Here is a 24,863-nt window from a genome sequence, read left to right as displayed (position 1 = left end):
TAAATGTATTGTTAATGAAGATGGTGATTAGCTGCTGCGTTCAATCATACCCTTTCAAAACGCCTTCACTGGGTACCACGGAATATATAATGGGGTCAGAAAAGCTGTAGGGAACTGAACAGTCAGTAACTGTTATGGGGAACTTGACATTGTTACAAGGAAGGAACACCTGAAAAAGATTTTGATGGCAAAAACAAGCCAAATTGCAAAGAAAAAAAATAAATTTATTTTTACAGAAGTACATGAAGAAACCATCACCCCCTCATCAAACCAGACCAGTTCAAAGAGCAGCACAGCATCCCCAGTAGCCACAATCTGACGCATCCCGCCCCCTCCTGCATGCCATTCTCCTGCCTCCGACAGCACCAACACACTCTGTGCAGCGCAACCTCCCCGCAGGGAAGACACCGTCACTTGCTCGTACGGCTCATAAACATGCAGAGCCGAACCCTGCGTGACACACACAAACCTAATAATCTACAAATTCAGCTATTAAGGAAACCCGGCCTCAAAGTGGAGAAGACGTATCTGCTCGTTCGGAGATCGCGATGCTAATTTGTTTTTCGCTTTTAATTAAATTGATGTGTGAGGGAAGTTAATGTTCAGTGGAAGGACACAGTAGGAGGCAGTGTCAGCACACAGTTGCCACAGTGATTAGAAACACACACTCAGCGGAGCGCCGGGGGAATCCGCCGACAGCCCGGCTCTGCCACTTGACAACGGGGGCCGGCGTTTAGCAACATTAGGCACATCACTGACACACAGTCTCCTAAGCTTGAGGTTTATTTTACATAAAAATACTGACTTAAAGGGACATTTCTTTTTATGGAGTTAAGCTAAACTCCTTCCTTTAGAAAACGTATTAAACATTACTTAGCTTTGCACCACAAAAGTGCTTCTGCTTTGTTTTGTTAACGCAATCCTAATTTACCGCTGTAAATTGACATCTAGATCAAAACTACCGGTGGGTTCCTAAAGAAGCGATGTACATGACTGAGCTGACAAGAGATGAGAACATTACCTAACAAGCTGGTCATCTGAAAACAATTAAATGAAATATCTGGATCTGTTGTTCAGAAATATGTAGACCTTTGTAGAAACAGAGAGAGCAGGAGAAAAGGGGAAGATGCACAAAAAAAAGAGGCGACAGCTTAAAACGACCAGGCCGAGCTGCAGGGAATGACCTCGGAACGTCACGGCATCGTGGCTTGTAGTTCTGGAACATAGAAGACAATGTTTCTGTTTTTCTCTCGCTCTGTTACAGGATATGTAAAAACGTCTGGTCAATCAGGGGCTTCCTTGTGCAGCTTCAGATCAGAGCCAATCTTAAGACTAAGGAGAAGGTACACGGACAAGAGTTGTGTAGGGTTCTGTCAATTCAAAATAACTGACTTCAGCAAACAAGTCAGGCAGTAGGCGAGCTCTTCTGTCAATCTACATTGGTTTCTAAAAAACAAAATCATAGAAAAGAGGATTAAGACAAATAACATGTAATGCTTAAATCAGATCAAAACCAAAACAAAGGCCAACATAGATCTATATTCGTCCTTTAATCAGCTATGATTGATACTCAGAGAAATTTGAGTTCAGTACTGTGGCAATACACACACCTCCACACTTAGAAGAGAGATGAAACTCCCTTGGGCTAGACTGTCCAAATCATTCAGGATGCTAAAAACCTCTAAAGCCCGATATATATGCGAATACAGTGGTGGGATGCTCAGCACATTATTCCATTATCATTACAGTTAATAAGGTGCATTCCCTTCCCCACTGGCAATCTGTGTAGTCAAGCATAATTTTAATGAGCCTGTTTTGCAGCACTTCAGCATTCCCATACCCATTAGTTGTCAAAATACATAAGGTCAGAATATAAGATACTGGCTTTGAAGGCATAAACCGGTACAGAGACGAGGCTACGCATCACTGGCACCTGAACAACTGCACAGAACACTTGTACACTGCAGCCGAACAAGACGTGAGCCAGCAAGTTAAAACTAGTGTGTTCTGTACATTTTAATGAATGACAAATTATAAATAAACTTTGACTTGTGCATTCCTTATGGGATCGCACACAGACACAGTAAGAGGAGCTCCGTGCAGTACAATACATTGTCATCAATTCACCGGGCTCACTCATTTCAGCATGGAGTACATAACATCCAGTGTAATTAGAGTTATTTAGGCTGCCATTTCACGTTACAAGTTCCAGTGCAGTTCTCAGTTCCCTATACAGATTGTGCTGGAATAGCTGCTTCCCATGGCAGATCGCACTGAGATTTCCTGAAAAGACTTCTCCCAGGAAATGCACAGGAGTAGAAAATCAGCATCATCACACCGTACTGTTTTAACATGTTGGTATTTACTAGAAAACAAATTAACATGCTTCCCTAAGACAGTTCTGAAACTTCATGGTGGAAAACAATGATCGAATCAAAAAGTCACATTCAATCTGAAATTAATATGTAACAACACAGATGCAGAACTTTAAAATGACTATCGGCATAATCAGAATATATTTTCATGGAATATATACATGCAATCAAAAACACCCCTCACTGGCTTCTTAACAGGAGGCAATGACAGCAAAAAAATAAAAGATAGGACGAATGCACAGTACCACAATAATCCATTAACAAAAACTGTGATCAAGATTTGTATAAATACCCATCATGCCTTTCAGAACAGAAAACACTCTACAACTGTTCATCTCAAGATTTGATTGGCACTTTATATCGAGGAGAAGTTTAATTGGAAAATACCCCTATGCTGATTTGAGTTAGGAACAGTATAGGTCAGAAAAGCTATACGAACAAATGGTATCATTTCTGAACATCAATGAAGAAAGAGAAACTAAAGTATGAATGCTGGACCAGTACAGTGTAAAATTCCATTTGTTTATTGCTTGAGTATGTGAACAACGTTTTTCAAGACAGGCGGCCTGCAGCGCCACCTTCTGGCCTCCAGCTATACACCAATTTCATTTCATCGCCTATCTTTCCAAGCGAATGTAAAGTGGAATGCTGTAACCCAGCACCTACATGAAATCAAGGGCCTCTATTTATTGACAAAAGAAAGTAAGGAAAATAGACTATACATGTAAATGCACGATGTACATGCTAAATTTAATACAAATAAAAAATAAGTAATAAAAATGTTACAATCCATTTAAAGAACCAAAAAACAAAACAAAAAATGACACCTCTTCACCATCATACAGTAGTCTTCCACCGAATGCATGTTAAAGAATTTAAATTCTCAGGTGTAGATCGGTTCAGATTAAATGAAAATGAAAATAAAAACGTGAGGGAAATATACACCTAAATCTAAGCTGTATAGGAATTGGCTGGCAGGCTTCCTTTAACACACTCGGGTATAATCTCTCCATTTCACCTCTTCCTTGAACCTCATCTGTTCTCATTCCCCCGTGACTCCAACGGGACCTTCCTGGGCTGGCTGTTCTGTCCTATACTGCACAATCATGTGGGTTTCTCTCCTGTGGCTAAATAAATATACTAAACAAATCCATCCACATTTAAGAGTTTAGTGTTAGGAGGATTCAGAAGACACCTGTGCATCTGTAGACTCGGAAGAGTGCGTTTCACTGGTTACCGTCGTCTCTGTCGAGGTTTCGTGAGCCCGTGCTTTGGAGGCGGCCGTGGCGTCCAGGATCAGGGCGGGAGTCTGCTCTACGTGTGCCACCGACACTACGGGTGGTGCAAACTCAGACGGGGGGGCCGTTATGCCTGTGACAAGGGGCATCTGAGTGGGGAATACAGTAGGCATTGAGAGGGGGGCTATCCCGGGCAGGTTCAGGGGAGGCAGTGGGGCGAGCGGCGCGAATCCTGTGAAAACAAACGCACGTTAGGAAGGGAGGAGGGAATACATCACCACTGTGTGTTTTACTCTGATTCTCATAATTAGGATTCCTTTCCTGTCTCCGACTACTGGCTGTAGACCTAGACCCCATCCGCAAATGCATCTAAGATTCGGTAGGACTGAACGAATTGACATTGTGTGCCATCATAAAGGCTCGAGTTTCAAGTGGGCGTTCAATCCTTAACAAAAGACTTTCAGTTGAATTCCTTGATTTGAGATGCGAGAACCAGACAGTGCTTATCTAAACAAAGACACACCCCAAGACATGAGGCTGCAGGTGTGTCAGTTAAGAGACTGTAGTTTTCAAATACATTTTTAAAAAAATGCTGTAAACATCCCTGCAGGTTAATTCTTATAATCAGCTAAAAACTAAAAAGACAATAATAAAACTCTTGGCCGATTGTGCTGAAGAACAAGAATTTCAAAAATACAACTGTTTTGTACATCATAAAAAATGCGGGGGGGAAATGAACTGTTTAAAATCTTTGATAAGGAAGAGAAAGGAATGTAGGGACAAGGATAAACACTACACTCTCAAATTTTGCCATACCAAACACGAAAAAATGAACAGTCCCAAAGGCTTCCCCTACTCCGTTCAAGCTTACCTGCTGTAGACGATGGGAGTCCTCCAACTCCTGCTAAAGAAACTGAAGTGAGATTTGGTAAAGTGATATTCAAATTTGGCAGGTTGGGTAGGTTGGGTAGGTTAGGTAGGTTGGGTAGGCCTGCTGGCAATGGCATCAAGCCTGAGAAGAAAAAGAAAAAATGTAAACATTTCTGGAGAACAGCATTGGATATTTTGTGTATTTAAAACGGATTAAGTCAAATTCCTAGGCTTGCACATCCCATCCCATTTATCTCGCTTTCTCACCGGGTAACGTGGTGGCTGGGCTCATATGGGGAACTCCACCCACTGAGGGACTGACTTGAGGAGGCAACAGTGGCACAGTTGGGACACCTAGCAAGAGGAGAACAAAACAGGGGGGGGGGGTGAAAAAAACAAACAAAAAAAAAACAAGTGAAGAGGTTAATCACGCTTCCAAAGGAAGATTCAAACGTGTGTCTACATTGAAGTAGATTCCTGATTGCATTATTCTCATAAATTATGTTCTGAACAGTCTTGTTACTAAAAGACAGGACATATCAAGTCTCTAGGTCTCTGGAAGTCATGCAGGATTAAGCAGATCACATAATTTGACAGAAAAGCAGCATATTCATAGAAATCCATCAAACCCATAGTAAGTTGGAACTGATCTACATGAGAATAATGTTCAGACCTCTTATTTCACAGTCTAAAACAGACACACAGAATTCACCTTGAGGAAAGTACACCCGGAGGATAGTTACCTGTATGAAGTACATTAGGTACAGCCGGGGCAGTAGGGGCAGAACTGATGGTCAGGCCAGCCACCCCCTGTTCCAACCCAACAGGTGCAGAAGGCACAGCCGGCGGAGGACTAACAGCTGAAAGCTGCACCTAAGAAAGATGTACGGTATTGTTGATAAATGGCAAAGGTCATGTATATCAAACAAAGTCATTTACAATTAAAGCCATGTGCTGGAGTCACGGCTTCCTGCACTACAGCAAGCCTTGCATCACAATGAGGGTTGTGTAATTGTCCTCCATACGAAAATAACACGCTCCCATCTCCCGTTCGGAGGAAGCCAGCACAGAAGCAGGCAACACAACAGAGGCAGATGGCAAGAGCGATAGCACAGCTCCCAACGACGCAAAAGGAGCCTCATCTCCCAAGGAAAGTTTGAATACAATCTGGAATTTACAAAATGCAGGCGACCACTTTGCTTGAAATTTCACAATATGAACACGAAAAAGCTTTGAGGCACTAGATGAATAGTGTGCGCACTGCACAGAGGACGGATCTATCCATTAATTAAGGTAGAATATGGAAAAACTAAAAAAATACTAGATATTGGCATTTGAAACGTTAGGAGGGTATAAACCATGATTCGTTCAGAATTGTACTGAGTACTTACAATACCCTATTGGTGACAATCAATGATTTGGCAAATATTTATGTATTACTTTGATTTTCTTATTCTACAAAGGTTTAGAAAATCCATTAGATCAAGTGTATTTTGGAAGTGGAAATTGTTTCTTAAACAGTCAATTATAAACGTTGCCTGTTCTTGGAGCTCTATACAACTATGGAGCTTGTGCTTTTAAAAGTCTTACAGTGGCAATAATGTGGATTATAAGGCATGTTGTATTATAGAAAGTCTTACCTCTGTAAAGCCATCTTTAAATGGACTGACAGGTGTACTGGGTATCTGGCCTGGTAAGCTAATCTTCTTTCCTTCTTCAAATGGGCGGGTGGGTATCCTGTGTAAATAGCCATAGCCTATCCCACAACCTAGGCTTTACAAAGAAAAACAATGAAGTGTTACACCTTTCCTCATTTGATCTTCAAATTTTTTATATTTTTTTATATATTTGTTTCTGGGGGTGGCCTGGGGGGTACGCTTACCTGCCCTCGCCACCCCAAGCAGTGTTTGGCGTGATGACAACTTCTCGACAATTGTCAGTGTCCGTATTGTATACATAGAGTTTCAGACCTTTCCCCTCGTGCGTTTCAATGAGTGAGAACAGATCCTCCGACTGCAGGAAAGGAACACACTTTAAGAAAAAGAATTTGGTAGAGCTGCATCAATCATCAGCTGCAAAGACATCCGTATGATTAAGTATGTCGCATCGTTAGACCCCACTCCCACAGTGAAACAAAAAGGGAAAGTGTTAGTACAAAGAAAAACAAAGGTTAAGAAATGCAGTTAAGTGATATTTTACAATACATGAAAACATACACTGCTAATACAGAAAGGTAATGTGTATTTTTATTAAAACATTTTCACTTAATATCTGAATATTTTTTAAAAGGGTGTGTCACTACTAACTACATGTGAATGTGATTTGCTTATTGAAAATATATATTGAAGAAAGGAAAGTTTAAAATAAGCAAAAGTGCAATAAAGACAGCTTAAGCACCTCATTCATGACAGTGTCCGCCCCAATGATGTAATCAGTGTGAGGTCGCAAGCCTGCCAGAGCAGCAGGGGAATTTGGCTCCACTTCCTGGATAAAAAAAAAAAACACAAAATTAAATAAATAACTCTAGTAAACGTGAAGTCCCTAAGTTTCATTACATGCAGTTATAGTGCGATAAAAATAGTATTCAACGTCTCTATCTGTCACATAGCGCACTGAATTCAGACATTAGTGTGTGTTTTTGGGTGCTCTCAAAGCTGTATGCAGATTCAAAATAGCTAATATTTATAAGCAGCAACAGTAAATTAAACAGATGGTGCAATTAGCCTGTGATGTGGATCATTTGCTCATGGCTGGAATCCAAATATGTCACACATTAAGAGCCCATCATGATTCTAATTTAAATTTGATTATTTTTCAAGGCAGGTTTTTGAATAATTTGGAAAAAAAAAAAAAAATGCAGTGATGGCAGTGTGTACCATTAACGCTTGCCGAACTACAAACATTAGCTCTTTATTTTACACCACAGCTTTATTCAAGTCTAAAAATGATGTCTATCCAAAGAAAAGAGACTAGAAGTACCCCGCTATTGTATGATATTAATTTGGAAAGAACATCCACATAACCCAAGTTACACAATGATGTTACCATTATTGGAAGATCCATTAGGCCACTAATGCAAACAGGCTTACAACTCAGTGTATTTTTGTAATAGTTACTATTAATTAACTATGGTTACTAATACTAACTGACTGACAGAAAAACAAAAACAGATACGCAACACTGGGTCCTTCTCAGTTATGAAATTGGTGGGGTCAGCCAAGATAACCAAAAGCAAAGGATTACCACCATCTGTAACTGAAGCAGCACTCACCCTTCACATTTTAAAGCTACATTTAGATGATGCAGTCACATGATACAATTGTAACCAGCCAGAGAGTATGCTTACCAGTACGTGCCACACATTTTCGTTGGCACCCTCGAAGCTGCAGAAACGTATGCTGACCCCAAGTAGTCCCTGCCCCCCCCACATGTTGCTCGGGGTGACTGAGCTCTCTCTCAGCTCCAGCGTTTTGCTGCTGTACACCAGCATCTTCACCGGCTTCTCCACATTTGCTTTCAAGAGGTCTTTGAGTGTGTCATTGTCTTTATTCTGTCAGGGACATAATACAAATAATAATAAAGATCTGTGGCCGGTTGCATAAAACAACTTAAGTAATTCTCTTAAGTTGTTCACTTAAGGACATTTCCCCCTTAACTAAGGGGATGAATTAAGAGTGTTGCACAAACCACCTTGTTCCCCTCGAGTTAGAAAAATCCCTTATGTCTCTTGCGATTAATCTTTTTCTTCAACCAATAGACTGCAAGCTTACTGAGCACTGCGGGCCGCTTACCATAGAAATGGTGCGATGCCTCTGATAATTGTTTTATAGAACGCTGCTCAAGATTGGCAAAATGGCAAAGAGACGAAGCCCCAACTGGTGTGAAGGAGGATAGTTTTAATTGACGAATACAGTAAACTGAAAAAATATGCTGACAGCTAGATTTAATCCTCAGGAGACAGCAGTCACTAACAAACTGTGGGATGAAATAACGGAGGCTGTGGTAAAACGCACGAAACGTCGCTCTGCAGAGGACTACTGAAAATTAAAACGTATGAGAACTAGAAAAGTTTAAAGCATTAACAGTTTGTAAAGTTTTAAAATAGTTAAATGAAGTTAAGAAACTACGTATACAAAACAAAACGTAATATTTATGTCAACATACTTAATAAATAAAGTGTATTGGAAATACAAAATAAATGCATGGTTATATAACTACTTCATACTATTTATGTTAATATTTAAAACCTGCATTTAAATATGTCTGTCTAGATGTTAATTAACTCCTCTCTAGTCTCTCAGTCTACATATTTAGAACAAATAAGAAGGAACACCTTGTTCCCTGTCCTCCACACACACACACACACACACACACACACACACACACACACACACACACACGTGTTGTACTGGCACATTCACACATTTACAATTAAAGGCAAATCCTGCACAAGGTTCCAAATGTGTTATTTTGAATAGATTACAATACAATCTAGTTTGTGCTTCTATATCCGATTCCAGCATCACACATATTTAAGTTTTATAAAGTCTGTTATATGTTTTTCCGGTAATTGTTCATCATTTAGGTTTTTAGTTATTCATCATTTTTCATTATCATCCAGTGTATCCAAAGGATTCTCTCTATCTCTGAAAACCCTTATGTGAAGCACAGCTTCATCTTAATGTCCAATGTTTAGAAATGCGGCCATTATAAACAGGCTTTAAGGTACCTGAATAGGACCCCCTTTTTTTATTATTAAAATTACCCTTAAGTTGTTTTTTGCAACCATTAACTACCTTAAGGGAAATACTTAAGTATATTCATGTATGTGATCAACTTAAGTAGGATTCCTTAACTTCCCCTTAAGAAATTGTACTTGTTTTATGCAACACACTTAAACTTAAGTACAAGTTAAGTACAACTAAGTAAATCCACACAAACAAAACAAAGTCTCGCACTAAGATGAAGAGAGGTAATAAACCGGTGCTCATATTTTCATCTAGACCCTGTAGAAGAACAAGCCCAGGTCTATAAAAAGCAGGATTATGTATCATAGTCTAATGACCACATTTCATAACCTTGAGGTTACGCAAGGCCTCCAATGGCTCTCATCATGGTGCAATATGAGGTGCATACAGCTGCATGGAATAAAGAGCAAATAGACAACCATAAAATGCAATGAAGTTTTGTGAAAATGAAAAGAAGTGTCGTGAACAATATTCAAAATGTTATAAAAGACCAAATAAACTTACCAATCGTGTATTATTAATGGAAACTATGAAGTCAAAGAAGGGTTCAAGACCTGCCCGGTGTCCAGGAGAATTCTCTTGTACCTGAAGATAGATCAATTGCAGTGAGTTACCCTCATTCAGACTCTCGCAGCTTTTGAAAAAGTAAAATGCAGTGAAGTTTTGTCTTCACAGTGGAATAGTCTTTTAGTATTCAACCCAAACTAAAAGGCTTCAAATTAGTATAAAATTAAGAGGAAATCAATCTTCCACCAGTGCATGTATAAAAGCATAGATTTCAGGAACTTTTCCTACAAGTATTAACAATACACATTGTTTTTTGATTTTCATTCAATATTAGAGAAACCCATAGTGAGGGGAATTTAGTGCTTTTGAGGACATGGTGAAATAAACAAAGCTGATGACAATAAGATGCTTTTTTTGCTTTATACATTTATCGCCTATTTCTGTTCTGGTCTCCAAAAAGTGTCCATCCACCAAATTTGCAGCAATTTAATGAGCAGCAGCTTATAGCAAAAGTTAAACTCTCCTGAAATTCTAATGTTTTGACATTTATACTCTTGAAGTGGGTTTAATCATGACAAAAGTAGTGTACACTTGTTTTTTGACTCAAGTAATTAATGTGTATATGTATACCCTGTATTCTGCAAACCTGAAAGTCTGCCAAGGCAAATACCACACCTTGCAACCTGTGTAGGACAAGACTTTAAAGCTCTGATCTCCAGTTAATTGATAACCACGGTGCTTTCTAGATACTACAGTGAGGAAGCAGTGCACCCTGTCTTCATTGGCATCTGCTCTTACCGAGTGTGTATGGCTGAGAACTAATACTTAAAACCCAAATTCTAAATAAAGTATAAAATATAACTGCATTCCTTGTGTGTGTGTGTGTGTGTGTGTGTGTGTATTTTTGTACACACCATACTTGAACTGGACCACTGATTAACATTTCAAATCACCTAATAAATTAATCTAAATTCAGCAAAGTAGTTCCATTGAAACTGTCTAGAAAATAGAGGCAAAAAAGTGTACTACAGCCAATATGATTTTTAAACTCTCATGTTTAATGCCTACAACCTGAATAGTCAGCAGTCACCTATTCAACATCTACAGCATCACAACAGCTGTCAGTTTCCGGACAGATTTTCAGACGTCAGTGTAATCCTGAACAAAACATGCAACTGTACTAAGGCTTATCTACCACTGCCACATGGATTTTAAGAAGTGTGTATGTATTTTTCTGGCACAGTTAATGTTTTCAGGATAGTTAAATATTTTATTGATACACTTTTACTGAATGATGTCATCTTTTGAAATAGATGGTAGATAGAGAACTGCACACTTTTCATATTATGGGATATGCCCCCTATGCCCAAAAAAGAAAACTGTCAGGAAGCAAACACTATGCACTTAAATTGCTTTCTATGCTAGTGTTGCAGAGGCCTGCTTAGTGCATACCTAGACTCAAGCATTTGTTTACTGCGTTTGTGGACCGGTTTTACAGGTGTACAATACATCGATACCACTGGTTTGCAATTGGGGGGAGGGGTAATCCATAATATCTCATGAATATATTGTCAATTGACTTTAGCATTGGCTTTGATCGTTTTGATACATTTTACCGACAGGACAGCTATCGCCCAACCCATCCTACCATACATATCCACGTAAGACACGCATAGCAGGAACCGATTTCTCTCTCCCCATCACTGTGATTTAAAAGTGCAAAGGAAATTAGCATCTTACTACACAGCAAATGTTAATTTGTATTATTATTATTAATGTCATTACATCGTAGAACACAGTGTCCTGAAGTGGAAAAAATTAGCAAACATGATGCATTTCCCCGACTACTAACCAGCTAACAACACTGAAGGACTACCATCGACTTTGCAAATTGATCATGAATGACAACAATAAACAGATGCATTTTAATCCATCCCTTAAAAGACGCCAACTGCGTATGCAAAAGATGGGTTACTTTAATGTGACGACTGGAAAAAAAAAAACGACAACGTCGCTACTTTAGGGGCTGCTACTACTAGGCCGCAATCACATCCCCGGCCCCGGTTTGCTAGCTCTGCCGAGCTCGGTCGCTCTCGAGAACGGGTCCCTACAAAGCTTATTCCCGCTCCCGAGCCTTTACACAAAATAAAAACAGGAAATGGCATACTCTGAGGACGTGGTAACCCTCGGACCCTCCGCCGGGGATCTCAACACTCTGCGCTGCCCCCATGTCGGCCGCTTTCTGGACTGTGTGGCTCGGACGTGTCCCTGCTCGGCTCCGGCTCTCTTGCAGCGCTGCGGCCAACTCCGGCGCCAGCGACACACACTGCTGTTACGTGGCAGTCGCTCGCAGGCCGGGAATGCTGGGATCGCGCTTCGTCCGCAGCACCGCCGGAGCGCAAATCAAAGAGCAGCTGATGCACTGCAGTCTATGGTGGCTGGACATCCGGCCTTTAGGTAGTATGTAGAAGTGAGGAAATGCACACATTAAGGACTTTTTTTTAATATATATATATAGGATATAAGCATGATGCATTCAGTTTTCAGGTTTAATGATTCATAGCAGAGCCTCTTGTGAAACCAGGTGTTAAGTTTCTTGCTTTTACCTATATAACAAGGGTGTATACTTTCACAACAGGTGTGCATTGGTGTACATGCATCATACTCCACTGTATCAAAAGAGACAACGACGGACTCATTTCACTGCAGGCAACACAATTTGAGTTGTTAAGTGACATTTCTCGTAGTAGAAGTAGAAGTAGGTACAAAACATGTCAACTACCTGGAGCACAGACAAATGCAGTTTTGACATCCCTTTTTCTTCTGTGAAAAATCTCACTCCATTGGTTGCATGACAATAAATATGTGGTTGGTATGGTTGCCCACTCCCACATGTAATCAATCCCATGTTCTTAATACTCTTCCCTTGTAGGCTGGTATTTTACAGCTTACCTGAATGTTTTTGCCCCATTTATAATGTTAATATTATACTCTAATGCTATGGACATAGTATACCTCCTTGAACATTCACTACAGTTTGTTGTAAGACTTTAAATGTAGTCTTTAGTTCTTCGCTTGAATTTGATTAAGATCAATCCAAGAGTTACGGTGCTTCAATCACTTTCCCTAACAAAGTCAATTAAATGGGATACCAGATAAACTGCACTCAGCCAAAATCCAATCCAATCCAATCATCTCGTAGTCAGTGTTAATCATCAGGAAAATAAGGAAAATCACCAAAGAAACCATATAAGATGTTTTAAAAGTGGCTGAAAAAAACACATAAAACATGCATTTTTGTTTTAAACAACAAAGAGGTTTAATTTTAAAATATAAATACTAAATACTAAATTGATAAGAGAATCCAGAGTATCAATGTGTAGTATACCACCATTTAGTAAGCACTGGTAAGTCCAGTCAATTATACATTTTCTCTGGTCCAGTCTTCAGGTGGGGTTGGCTTTATCCTGAAGAGAGCAGAAAGTAAAAGTTAATACGGAAAACAAATGTTCAATTTTTTTAATAAAATGGCAAATATAGGTCAACCACGGAACATGATAAATTGAACCGGTATACCTTCACTGCAGGGTAACATTCAATTATTTATGTCCTTTTTTGAAAGTTAATCAAGCTTAATTAGGGCCAATGTCTTGTGGAAATAGATACCACTTAGTATAGAGACTGGCTTTCAGGGGGGTGCCTGGATGCATATTAACCCTTAAGATGTGTTTGAGTGTTTTTCAAAATGTCATGCGTCATAGTGCATGAAGGTGCATCTTTAAATAACATTGTGAAAATGCCCCTTCATTGCCACATCCTATGTGAAGACGTATGGACCAGATCAATATATCATTCATACTGGATTTGATCTGTGTTAGTCATAAATATTGTCAGTACAAAAGAAAACAAGATTAAACCTTTATTAGTGAGTGGTTGTAAATTTGAACCTAAGTCAAAGTGCCAGTGTTCAGCTACCTAAAATGTCAGTTTCAAGGAAAACAGAATATATCTCAATCAGTCATTATATTCTCCAGGTATAAATTACTGACCATTACTTCATCATCCAGCCAGTTGTCAGCATTTTGCACCATCTCCAGCCAGTCTTCGAAGTCCTCGGTGGAGTTGCATGTTGACAGGCGTGCACGGTGGAAGGCTGAAAAAAAGGAGAAAAGGGAAAAAAGGAGATTGAAAAGCTTTTGTAGATAGTGGTGTTTCTATGGCATTTCAAGCTTCAATAGGATAAGACAGAACCTATATATTAAAGTCATCAGCAGAGTGCAGTGCTGTCTAGGCTATAGTTCTGTGGTCATTCTCCCCAGTTATCTGGCGCCAAGCCGTTTTCGCTGGGTTACACATGAATAGCAGGTCACATAGGTGTTTGAGAGCTTTGGTAATGGGATGTGAAACCTTTCTCTTGTAGGTCACTGGATCAATTAAAGCCATGGCTGGTAGTGACTGGATGTCAGCTGCATGAACACAAACCCACACAGCAATGTAATCAGTATTTATCTGCAAGGAATTAAAGTATACCTGGGAAATGTCATGGTCCTTTTCTATAAATGACTATTGGCATGTTAACTCTTTTCTATTCATGTCAGTTAGGTTCTTTTTTGCTGGAAGCAGAATATGAATACCACATGGGTAGCAAGGCTCACACAGACCTTGATTAGAGTGTGCCGTCTGAATTGCACAATAAAGAACTTACCTATGATGATCTCATTGTCACTTTCTTTTCTTACTGCATTGCCACTAGATCCATGTGCTTCAAGGTCCCATGTTGAGTCAAAAACAGGCTGTGGTAAAACAAACATTGTGAAACCCTTACAGGTTTTCTAGTGTATTTCTCACTGTGTTTCAATGGTATTTACAAAAATGCACTGATATATGATGCCCAAAATGATTATTGTTCTGAATACTGCAGTTGTAGATATTCTTTTTCATCGAGAGATTTTCTTTCATAATCATTGTGCCTCTCTCTGAGGTGATATACTGTATATATTTAAATGTTCTATACTTGACATTCAACATACCTACACCGTATATATGTTTAACATGCAAAATTAGGAGCATCTCCCTGGCACTGATATCTATAATTTTGAAACCTGAGGCTATGAACTGTGAGATCAATGCAAGTCTTTAAACAGCTCAAACCATTACCTCTGTGGGCTTGTCCATTAAGGTAAGCAATGTAGAGCTGAGACTGGGTGACTGCTCATTTATTGACATTGAAGATGGGTCTGGAGAGCTCAACGGTGAGTTGTCTTTTAGTTTTTTTATGTTATTGTCAAAGCAGGAGCGAGACGGATACACTGCAAAGGAATATTGAAGAAGGAAGTGTCAGCGTGTAAGGCAACAACAACAAAAAATCATAATTAAATTGATTCTTAATGTCTTCTTACTGTTGGTTAGGACTGCATGGACTTCATCCCGCAGAGCTCCTGCTTGGGGGCGTTTGTGCTGATCCACTGTGAGGCCCATCTCAATGAGTCTCCTCACCTCCTTGTGGCACCTCTCAGGGATTTCAAACAGTGGGGGGCTATTGTTGGCAATCTGGATTGTATACACATAATTCATAGATATACATGTCAGAAGCTTACTAAGCAAAGTGATATAGAAAGAGGCTGAACACCACGGCTAAGCATGAAGAGATAGGTCTTTACCACCACATCCAATGAGGGCAGCTCACGGTATTTCTTGATCCAGGGAGGCCTGGCGTTCAGCATGTGGAGGAGGGTACAGGTGCAGCTCCACACGTCCGCCCTGCTGTCGTGCTCCGATTGTCTGGCCACTTCAGGGGCCATATGTGTCTGTGTCCTGCCTTGTAATCTCTCTTCAGGGGATACAAGTATAGCTTTTGAGTTCCCATTTACCAGCCATGTAATGAAGTTCATCTCACCTAACTATCAAATCTTTTCCAATAGGTAACTCCCAAAGATAAACACACTTTAGGATATTATAAAAGTACAGCAGCCAGTACTCTCATGTGTGACAGATGATTTCAGGGTTCCCAGAATCAGTCAAGAATACCTTTTCCTTGACATTTCTCGTCTAAGTGTGACTATATATAGTACTCTTATCTCTTATCTCTTACATACAACTTACTGATTCACATCCATCTTTTTTCTCTTGTTGTATTGAACAAATACAGTATTTTCGTGTATTAGTTTAGTTTAGTTTGTTAACATTAACATCTGTTTTAGTGCACAGTAGCCCAGTCATTCAGTTCATAAAAACGTATTCATGACATTTGCAAGCCTGGGCATAAACAGCAATATTTCGACAGCTTCCATAATTGGAAAAAAATGAATAAAAACTGTTTTGTTCAAGGAGTAACCACTGCACATATTTTCCAGATGGTTCTTTTCAATCACAAATTCCAAATTATACAACAAATGCTCAATATGGTGAGTGTGTATGTGTCCATATTTCACTGACTCACTTTTCCTAAACAAATCCTGCCCGGGGCCGAATTTCTCCACAAAAGAAAAGTCAGAGAGAAAAAGTTCTTGGGTGTTGTCTGAGAGGAGGATGTTGTCAGCTGGTGGATAGAAAGACAATGTTAAGATTTGCAGATATATAGGTACTGAGATTTTTATTTTATTTATTTTATAACAAGAAGCTAATGGATGATATAAAAATACTGACTCACAGGCCAGTTGCAGATTATAAACACAATACTAAATTTTGTTTTTACTTAGAACCAATGGAAACTATCCATCAATTAATGGGCTTTTGATTTACAATTAATGAGGTTTCATAATATATCAAATAAACCACCAAAAAAGTATTTACTAAACTTATTTAAAAAGTGTGTAATCAAGCTGCTAAAGAAATAAATATACTTCAGTAACAAACAAGAAAAAGTATATAATCAGGCAGGTATTTTATCTTCCATCTTACCTTTGACATCATTGTGAATAATACATTGTTTATGCAAATAATCCAAAGCATCTAAAATATTTTTGAAATAATAAAGAGCTAAATTCTCAGACAAGCAGCCACATTTGATAAGTCCACTCAGAGACCCCCCTGTAGAGAAAAGACAATAGATTTTGTTATAAATATTAAACAATGGAAGTATTTAAATGTTCTAGTCTGTAGTCCATTCTGGTACTTGTTACAGAAATCATAATAAATATTTATATTCAAAATGTTAATTTGATTTCCATTATTATTCTTTCCTTGTCTGATCTTGAAAGAGGTGCCCACATTTTTGTTTTGTTGTGCCATCTCTTGAGTTTGTTGCACTTAATTAAAGAGATAAGATTTCTTATCTGCTGAATTGCAGGTGTTTTCTTCAAGACAAGAACCACTCACAAACTATAACAATGCATTTTAAAATATGGTCAGAAATCTGTTTAATTTGATTTTGCAGACAAATCACTATACATTTATATCAGATATTTGTTGATGAATTTATTGAATATTTATTCACACTAAGAACAATGTCAATAACACTTTCAAATACTGTTATTTATGGAGTGATACAAAATGATCACCTAATTTCATATGGAAATACACTCTATTACTTTTATGTTGAAGTGGGAGTTTGCAAATATTCACAGTACAAATATTCACAATTTCAATCTGTAAAGCTCTCTGTGGCTACACTAAATAAAAACGGATTGATTAATTATTAGTTGATTGACAATAACTATGGCTTTTTTCTTAGATGCATAAAAGTGTTTTTTACCTTCTGCAATCTGCATGAAGTAAATCACAAGGTCTCCTTCCAAGATTGCTCCAAAAAGTTCAACAACATGTGGTCCACTTAAACCTTTCCAGATTTCTAGCTCTTCTTTCTTAAAATTTTCCAATTGCACCTGAAGAAAATAGATTTCTTAATTCACAACTAACTAATCTTAGAATTTAACAAAGAATTAAGAGCCATACATATGAAAAAAAATATATAAAAGTTTCACATTTGCAACCTGTAACAATTCAGTACACAGAAGCACTAATACACCGCTTCAAAACAAATATGTCATACAGAAACAACAAATAAATTATTATTATCCTTTTATCTTTCTTTTTCACAGTATTGAAAATTGTTTTTTTCTTCAGGCTGTAAGAAAAGGAGACTAATGCATCTTAAATTCTTTCACTTTTTTTGGCTCGCTGTGACAATAGGTTTTTTGTTCTATGCTCAGAAAAACAAAATCAGGAAAGTACAGAAAAAAAACACGAAACAAGTTCAAACTTAATTTATATACCTGATCTTTATCTATAAAACAATTAAAATGAAAAGCAACTTTTGTTTAAAATAAATGTATTCTTAAATGTAGTTGCATACCATGTTAAATGTTACTTAAGATGTTTTTTAGTTTTATTTATCATACCTTTTTTGCAGCACACTTGAAATTACTCATATTGTCATGAACTTCAAAGACAGATCCAAACTTCCCAGCCCCCAACTGGCATCCCTTGGTCCATTCGATGTTCTCCCGATAGTAGCCAGACTCTGTCCGCAGGCTCTTTTGGGACATACAAAAACAGTCAAGAACATTTAACTGTGCCCACTTAGTCAGCTTTATCTTTTTAAAATAATAAAATACCTGTGAAAATAATCATTATCAAAACTAATTTAATCACTACAACACATACCTTCAAAAATAATATATATATATATATATATATATATATATATATATATATATATATATATATATATATATATATTATATATATATATATATATATATAATCATTTATAATACAAATATAACAATCCATTACAATGAATATACTGCATAAAATATGAAACCTTAATTACCTCTGTTGAAAGAAAAGCAACGACAGAAATGTTAGTCAGGCATGAAAAATCAAAAACAGGGATTTTTTTCTTCATTCTTTCACTAGACAGGTAGTATAGCAATAATTTACATTAAATACTTAAGGGATAACAACATTATTGTCATAAAGTAAAATATTTGAAATTGTCTTTAATAAATGCGATACAAATAGATGAGATATAGTCTTGATTAAATGTATTCAGACAGTAACAAACTCAAGCATTGTTTTCCAGTTTAACAAATATTGTCAGAGGTGTTTGAACAATTATTCAAGACACAAAGTCTAATTTTGAACTTCCTAGCTGCTTTCTTCTACATTTTTGCATTCATTTTGCCAACTTCAAAAACAGGTGCAACTTCCAGACTTTAATATATCCACCCCCATGTTTTACGGAGGACTGCAATGTTCCTCTTTAAATGATGCATATGGCTTTCTCCACTGCATCTTTCTTCCATCTGGGCTGAACATCAATACCTGTCGACTAATATGACCAAATTACTTTACTGAAACGTTTGCTGAGGTACTTTTTGGCAGATGTTAAGATGCCAATTCTTCTAGAAAGTACAATTTTCTTTGCACCATTCGTATTCAATTAAAGCACACAAATTAGTACTGCCAAAATAATGGACATACACACTATTGTTTTAAATACGCAATCATTATACATTTTTTTAAATTGCAATATGCATTGTTCATTGGTAATATACTGCAACTTTTCTTTAGGATTGGAGGACACTTAGACCAGTTATCCACCCATGCTCACTCACATTGTTGAGCAATACCCCTTTGTGGATGCTCTTGTTGTTGCTACATCCCTTTTGAAGTTTACAACAGAAATGAGCAAACTGCAGGAGCTCCTTCTCCCCACCATGCCCCACGGCAGGCTCCTCTTCGGAGAGCAAAGAGTCGCAGTCTGGGCTCATAACGGGTACTCTCTGTCCAGAGTCCCCAGCCGTGTCATCAAGGTACCGGATCAGACAATCTTCCAGGAACATATTGCAGGGTGGCACAAAGGCAGCACCACACTGTGGGCAGTGAATCACTGGAAATGCTGAAGACTGCAGGCCTGGTACCTAAAAACACTCATATTACTGATGTGCTTATTAATCCTGAATGCTGTTGTGGATTTACCCCATAAACAATCAAAATACTGGGATGCCATTCAAAATACATACATCTATAAATGACAGTAGCATTAGTTAGAAGGTTGTTGCTTAGTAATGCATTTATTACAATTTATTAAATTACTGCAATAAGATATATAGAGTACAAAATTAAAAAAAAAGACACCTACCTTATAAGACATCTTCAATATGTGATTCCTTCCTCTTCCAATGTTTCCCAATGTAAAATGCAGGTAAAGAGCTATATGTAGCTAAATGCTCCACAAGAAGGGAAGTATTTAAATGTTCTTACCTTTATTAAGTTTGCTAACCACATGCTTTCCTGTGCCATCTCATTTACATGTAACATTCAACATTGTGTATAAAACAATACAATTTCCTTATTTTGCATGATGTGAGAACCAGTACATGACACTCACACTTAGGACATAATCTCTTGATATAATTAAACTATTAAAATAAATACATTTATTTCTGCCACAAAAGTAATTGAAAACCACATGTCCACTGACTACTGTAAAATATATTATTATTGTTGTTGTTGCTGTCTAATCATACAAATAAAAGTCTGCCAGACAAGAAATATTTTTAGGTCAGTTAAAGAGACCATAGATCAATTAATCAGGTAAATTACATAAGTAAATTAAAACAAACAAACACAAAATACAGAAGAAAAGTTTGTACTATACAATTCTTGTAATTTTGCATATATGTATATTCATCAGTATCTTAAATTATCAAAATACTGTTTTTAGTGATGGACACAGGACTTTTGACCACCCTTCAACTATGAATTGGGGAATGTGAGCTTTATAGCACACCTGTAGGGTAAATATCTCTGCCTGTCTCCACTACTTGTTGGACACTCTTTGCTTTTTGTAAAATGAAAATGTGATTTTATTGTGTGTGTGTGTGTGTGTGTGTGTGTGTGTAACTAGTGGCCCTGTGTAAGAGTGTCAGCTAAGAATTTAATTATAAAGACTAAAATTATAAAAATTATAAAAACCTATAGACTTGGGCAATTACAAGGGGTTGCACCCACCCCAACAAAAATGCATATAAATATTAGAAAGCACCATATATAAGAATAAATGTTATCTAACTGCAATATGAAGTTAAAGAAATACACTCATACAATTGAAAACCTAAGCTGTGACAGATCAGAAAATACTGGTCTGACTCCAAAGTGCAGCCAACAAATTCATGACCAAGGGTAAATGAGCTTTAATTAACAGTATTGTGATTTGTTCAGTTAGTGCAGCCAACTGTGCAATGTTTTTTGGGTTGTTGTTTTTTTAGGCAGCTGGAGTACACTATAAAATCATCAGCATTATATTATCTGTACCTTCCTCCAGAAATTCACATAAAATTGTCCACGGATTGATGCTAATGCTGGCAGACAAAGACACAGACCTCTGTTTAATTATCTCTGCAGGAAACCAGCCTCTGAAAAGCAATTAAAAATTCCCTCAGTAAAATCAGTTTGCATATCTAGATGTATAGCTCTCAGAAAAAAAAAAAAATTATTCTAAACAAGCTGACATTCTGTAGCCCCCCACACACAGAGATACACATTACCTGCAGTACACATAATCACAGCTTTAGACAAAGAGAATAGACACAGCACCCATATATGTATCAATGTAAAGTGTGGCCCTATTCTCGACAAAAACAAAGAAGGCACAGCTTTATTCAGAAAAAAATGAAAACACTTCAAGTAAATGGAAGATTACCAAAGCACGTCTGACATTCAGATAAATTGTGATCTTCCATGGACTGATTTAATAAAGTCATTACATTAATAATCTACCAGCAACTGCACAAGCACAACAGAAGAACAGGAGTCTCAGTTTCCTAACTGATGTGCCTTGTTTTTAAAGAAAAATGTAAATGTAACAAAAGACTCAACCCAAGCGACGCCACCGAGCAAGAGTTACAAATTACATTATTAGTTGTTCCATTTTAGCCCAACCTGTTTAAATAACTCCAGGGTCACAATATTACACAGCAGCAATTTGACTCGGTCTGTATATTCAGCACAAATTGCATTCAATAATATTTCTCACACTTGTGTATGTGTGTGTATAGAAATGGGCCATTATATTCTCATTAAACTATGAAAAGAATGCATGACTGCCTTTTCAGTGCACCACAGTGGCAGTGATAAACAACCTGTCTTCTGCGCTCTAAACACAGGCTATATTGAACAGGACAAAGTGGCTGACAGAACATGGCTGCTGCCACTCGAAGTGAACAATGGTGGTCAATTTCTCTAAACAGACCAAAAATGATTGTGTAGTTAATCACGGGACAGAACTATCCCTTTACAACAACTCTGCCTCATAGGACTCCTCAGATATACGTGTCATTCTCTAGAGTACAAATGTCTGAGAGGCATCTCCATTATGCCAGTAAACACTTTCCTTTGACGGCACAAGAATAGAAAGGCAACATTATTTGGTAACACAATTTACAGAGATGGAAGTATTATTTGTAATTAATTATTTCATATTGATCAATTATGTTATGGTTGTTGTTGTTTATCTCAGCCTAGTATACGATCGTATGTCGATTTGAACAAATGCCACCTGCGCCTCACATTTTCTCTTTGCCTACCACACTGAGAGATCAGAGATTGTGCCCACCTCCTGGATTAGGTAGATAAACCAGAGCAAACCAACACCTGCATAGAGCCACTTCATTTCAATTAACTGTAAGCATTATAGCTGAGTTCATTATGCATCCGACATGTTAATTTTCATTGAGTTGAAAGAAAAAAGGCCACCTGTGGCTTTTCAAAAAGACATTCAACTATCAGGAGCTAGGCCACAGTGTGTATTTGAGCGTTAATTCATTTCATCCCATACTCTGTTCTTTTAATAATGGGATGTTGGAGTATTGCAGGTCATATTTTCATTCTGAATTAAATACATATTTCGAATGTCGCCCTGGATACATTGATCATCCAGCTAGTATAAGTGAAGACAACACAGGTGGATTCATCTTTTCTTTTGCAGTGTAGGTGAACATAACGGTATCATGCATTTATTTCGTATATTTGCAACGTGTTCATTCACGGTTTCCTGTCGAAATGTAGGGCTCTATTCTCAAAACCACCCCTCAAAATGTGATATTACCCTTCTTCATTTGTAAGCTTGAACCAGCACACAAGCGGTTAAATCAATCAGTGATGACTTACACACACACAGTAGGCACTGTGACTTATTGCCTTTTAAATGTATTTTTTATTTTCCTCTTACAAAAGTGTCGCTTACATCGATTTAGCTTTAAACCCTTTGTTTATTGCCACTAATTTAAATGTTTGAAATAAATAAAAATGTTAAATACATAGGCCTATACGTTTTACAATACATCCATTCAACAACATCCGTTCAACAACATTTCACATTATGGCAGAATTAAATATTATATTTGTAGCAGACTGATGAAATGTTTATTTTTGATTATTATTGTATCCTCCCTGTTATAATACATGTAATTAGTTCCCTATGCTCTCTCGTAGGGTTTTCAGCACCACTGTGCTGCTTGTTTCCAGTATCCTTTAGCACACATCTGCATACATCACACATCTGTGTCACAGTGCAAAACCACAAAGCTTATGGAAAGAATGAATGTGTTTCAGATTTTCACTGTTGCATTACTGTCACTTTGATATAGCCTATCTTTTCAAGATGTAAGTAAATGGATTGTGATCGGAATACAGAGGCCTGCTGTAATTGCACTTGGCAATGGTAATTGCCTAAAGACACTGTTAAAAACGATGCTATTAAGAGGCTTTTTAACTTTAATGAGAGACTCATTATAGTTCTAACCACCACACCAAGAGGGATGAAGTAGTTGGTCTAAAAGCTTATCTCTGTTGTATAGATTTATGTTTTATCAAAATGGGGGAAATCAGCTGTTTAAAGACTATTTTCAGTTATCTTTTGCCCAAAACTTAGTGGATGGATTAATATAAGGTTATAATCTTGCAGGAGAATTTGTATTTCTGAGTGGGAAAATATTTAAATATTATCAAATATAATATAATAATATAATAATTATGATATTATTAAATATAATAATAATCATCATCATCATCATCATTTATTATTATTCTTTTTATTAATTATAATAATAATAATAATTTACTTTTATACTACACATCTTCACAGACATGATAATTGGCAATGTGTCATTTTCTATCTATTAAGGTTTAGATAAGGTTATGATAATGATTATTATTATTTTTACAAGCTGTCACAAAATACACATCTCAAAAGATGTGCATAATACTGTCAATTACAATAAATGCAAAATACAATGTACAGCAATGTGCAGTATACATAATGTGAACTAAAATCACATAAAAATACAATGCAGTTACATCCATTATGCATGTATAGATCAGGCATGATTATCAATATTACATTTTGTGCTTATAATGATAATGTATTAATATTTAATGGGAGATAAACAGACACTTTTTTGTGTAAATGATGGCAAACACACTGCCACTGAAAGGTGATTATCACACGAGCTGCTGTTGGGAAGACAAATCCTGAGCACTGAGATAGATAGGGAGTATTTTCTGCTTTCTGGTAAGGGTTGAAATGTTGAAACACCCAAGAGTACTCCTTTGGGGTATTTACAGCAGCCATGAAAGTTGTGATGAAAGACTTTGATGAAAGTTACACTTTTAAGATTTAAAAATGTATTAAAATTATAGAATGTAATACAAAAATCACAGACGCTTTACTTATTCACTCACACTAACATGAATACATAAAAAACAATCATTTAAAGGACTGAAATACTTCCCCTTTAAAGTGTTGTGCATTGATACTCCCAGGAAAAAGGACTCAGAGGTTAGAGAATTAGGTTTTAGTTTTCACTCCATTTGGGTTTTTTATTAAATTTATTTTTTATAATTTCAGTAGATACTCTAGGGTGGGATATTGATATATTCTAACAATAAGACATCATTCTAAATTTGCCAAAGATTAACTTGTTTCCTTAGACCCTTGCTCTTATTTTAATTTGTAAACAAAAGATCCATCAAGAAAAGCTATTGTCTTCAACTATACCCCCGCCCCACCCCATTTCCTTTTATACGGGATATGAACAAATGCTTCTTTCTTGATGGCATAAAAATGTACTTTATGACTATAGCATAGTCCACATAATTTCTACAAGAAATATAGCCTT

The 24,863-nt window shown here is 37.2% G+C and overlaps 1 protein-coding gene across 4 annotated transcripts; it reads right to left on the bottom strand.

The window, feature by feature from the left end:
* Positions 1 to 203: 203 nt before the first annotated feature.
* On the bottom strand, positions 204 to 12,111 carry gorasp2 (golgi reassembly stacking protein 2). 4 transcript variants are annotated; one of them, XM_066687940.1, is made up of 11 exons: positions 11,906 to 12,111; positions 9,736 to 9,816; positions 7,830 to 8,033; positions 6,881 to 6,967; positions 6,366 to 6,514; positions 6,124 to 6,256; positions 5,227 to 5,356; positions 4,751 to 4,837; positions 4,485 to 4,625; positions 3,571 to 3,845; positions 204 to 1,446 (listed from the first exon to the last, which is right to left on the bottom strand). In XM_066687940.1, exons 1-11 carry the CDS (start codon positions 11,966 to 11,968, stop codon positions 1,435 to 1,437), a joined length of 1,362 nt encoding a protein of 453 aa, XP_066544037.1. In that variant the 5' UTR covers positions 11,969 to 12,111; the 3' UTR covers positions 204 to 1,434. The 4 variants fall into 4 exon arrangements, with proteins under 4 accessions (XP_066544037.1, XP_066544039.1, XP_066544036.1 ...); XM_066687942.1 differs by having other exon boundaries at positions 3,613 to 3,845; XM_066687939.1 differs by lacking the exon at positions 204 to 1,446 and having other exon boundaries at positions 2,884 to 3,845; positions 11,906 to 12,110.
* Positions 12,112 to 24,863: the final 12,752 nt, after the last annotated feature.

Source organism: Amia ocellicauda, chromosome 16 (genome assembly GCF_036373705.1).
Source record: "Amia ocellicauda isolate fAmiCal2 chromosome 16, fAmiCal2.hap1, whole genome shotgun sequence".
NCBI classification, from domain to species: domain Eukaryota; kingdom Metazoa; phylum Chordata; class Actinopteri; order Amiiformes; family Amiidae; genus Amia; species Amia ocellicauda.
The sequence above is the reverse complement of the archived record's forward strand: the minus strand, read 5'-3'. Positions and strand labels throughout refer to the sequence as shown.

Excerpts from the sequence above, each read along its gene's own strand:
- gorasp2 (XM_066687939.1), bottom strand. The coding sequence starts at position 11,968 with ATGGGGGCAGCGCAGAGTGTTGAGATCCCCGGCGGAGGGTCCGAGGGT. Across the intron at positions 9,817-11,905 it reads AGGGTTACCACGTCCTCAGA|GTACAAGAGAATTCTCCTGG; the intron begins GTATGCCATTTC and ends ATCTATCTTCAG. Across the intron at positions 8,034-9,735 it reads CCATTAATAATACACGATTG|AATAAAGACAATGACACACT; the intron begins GTAAGTTTATTT and ends TGTCCCTGACAG.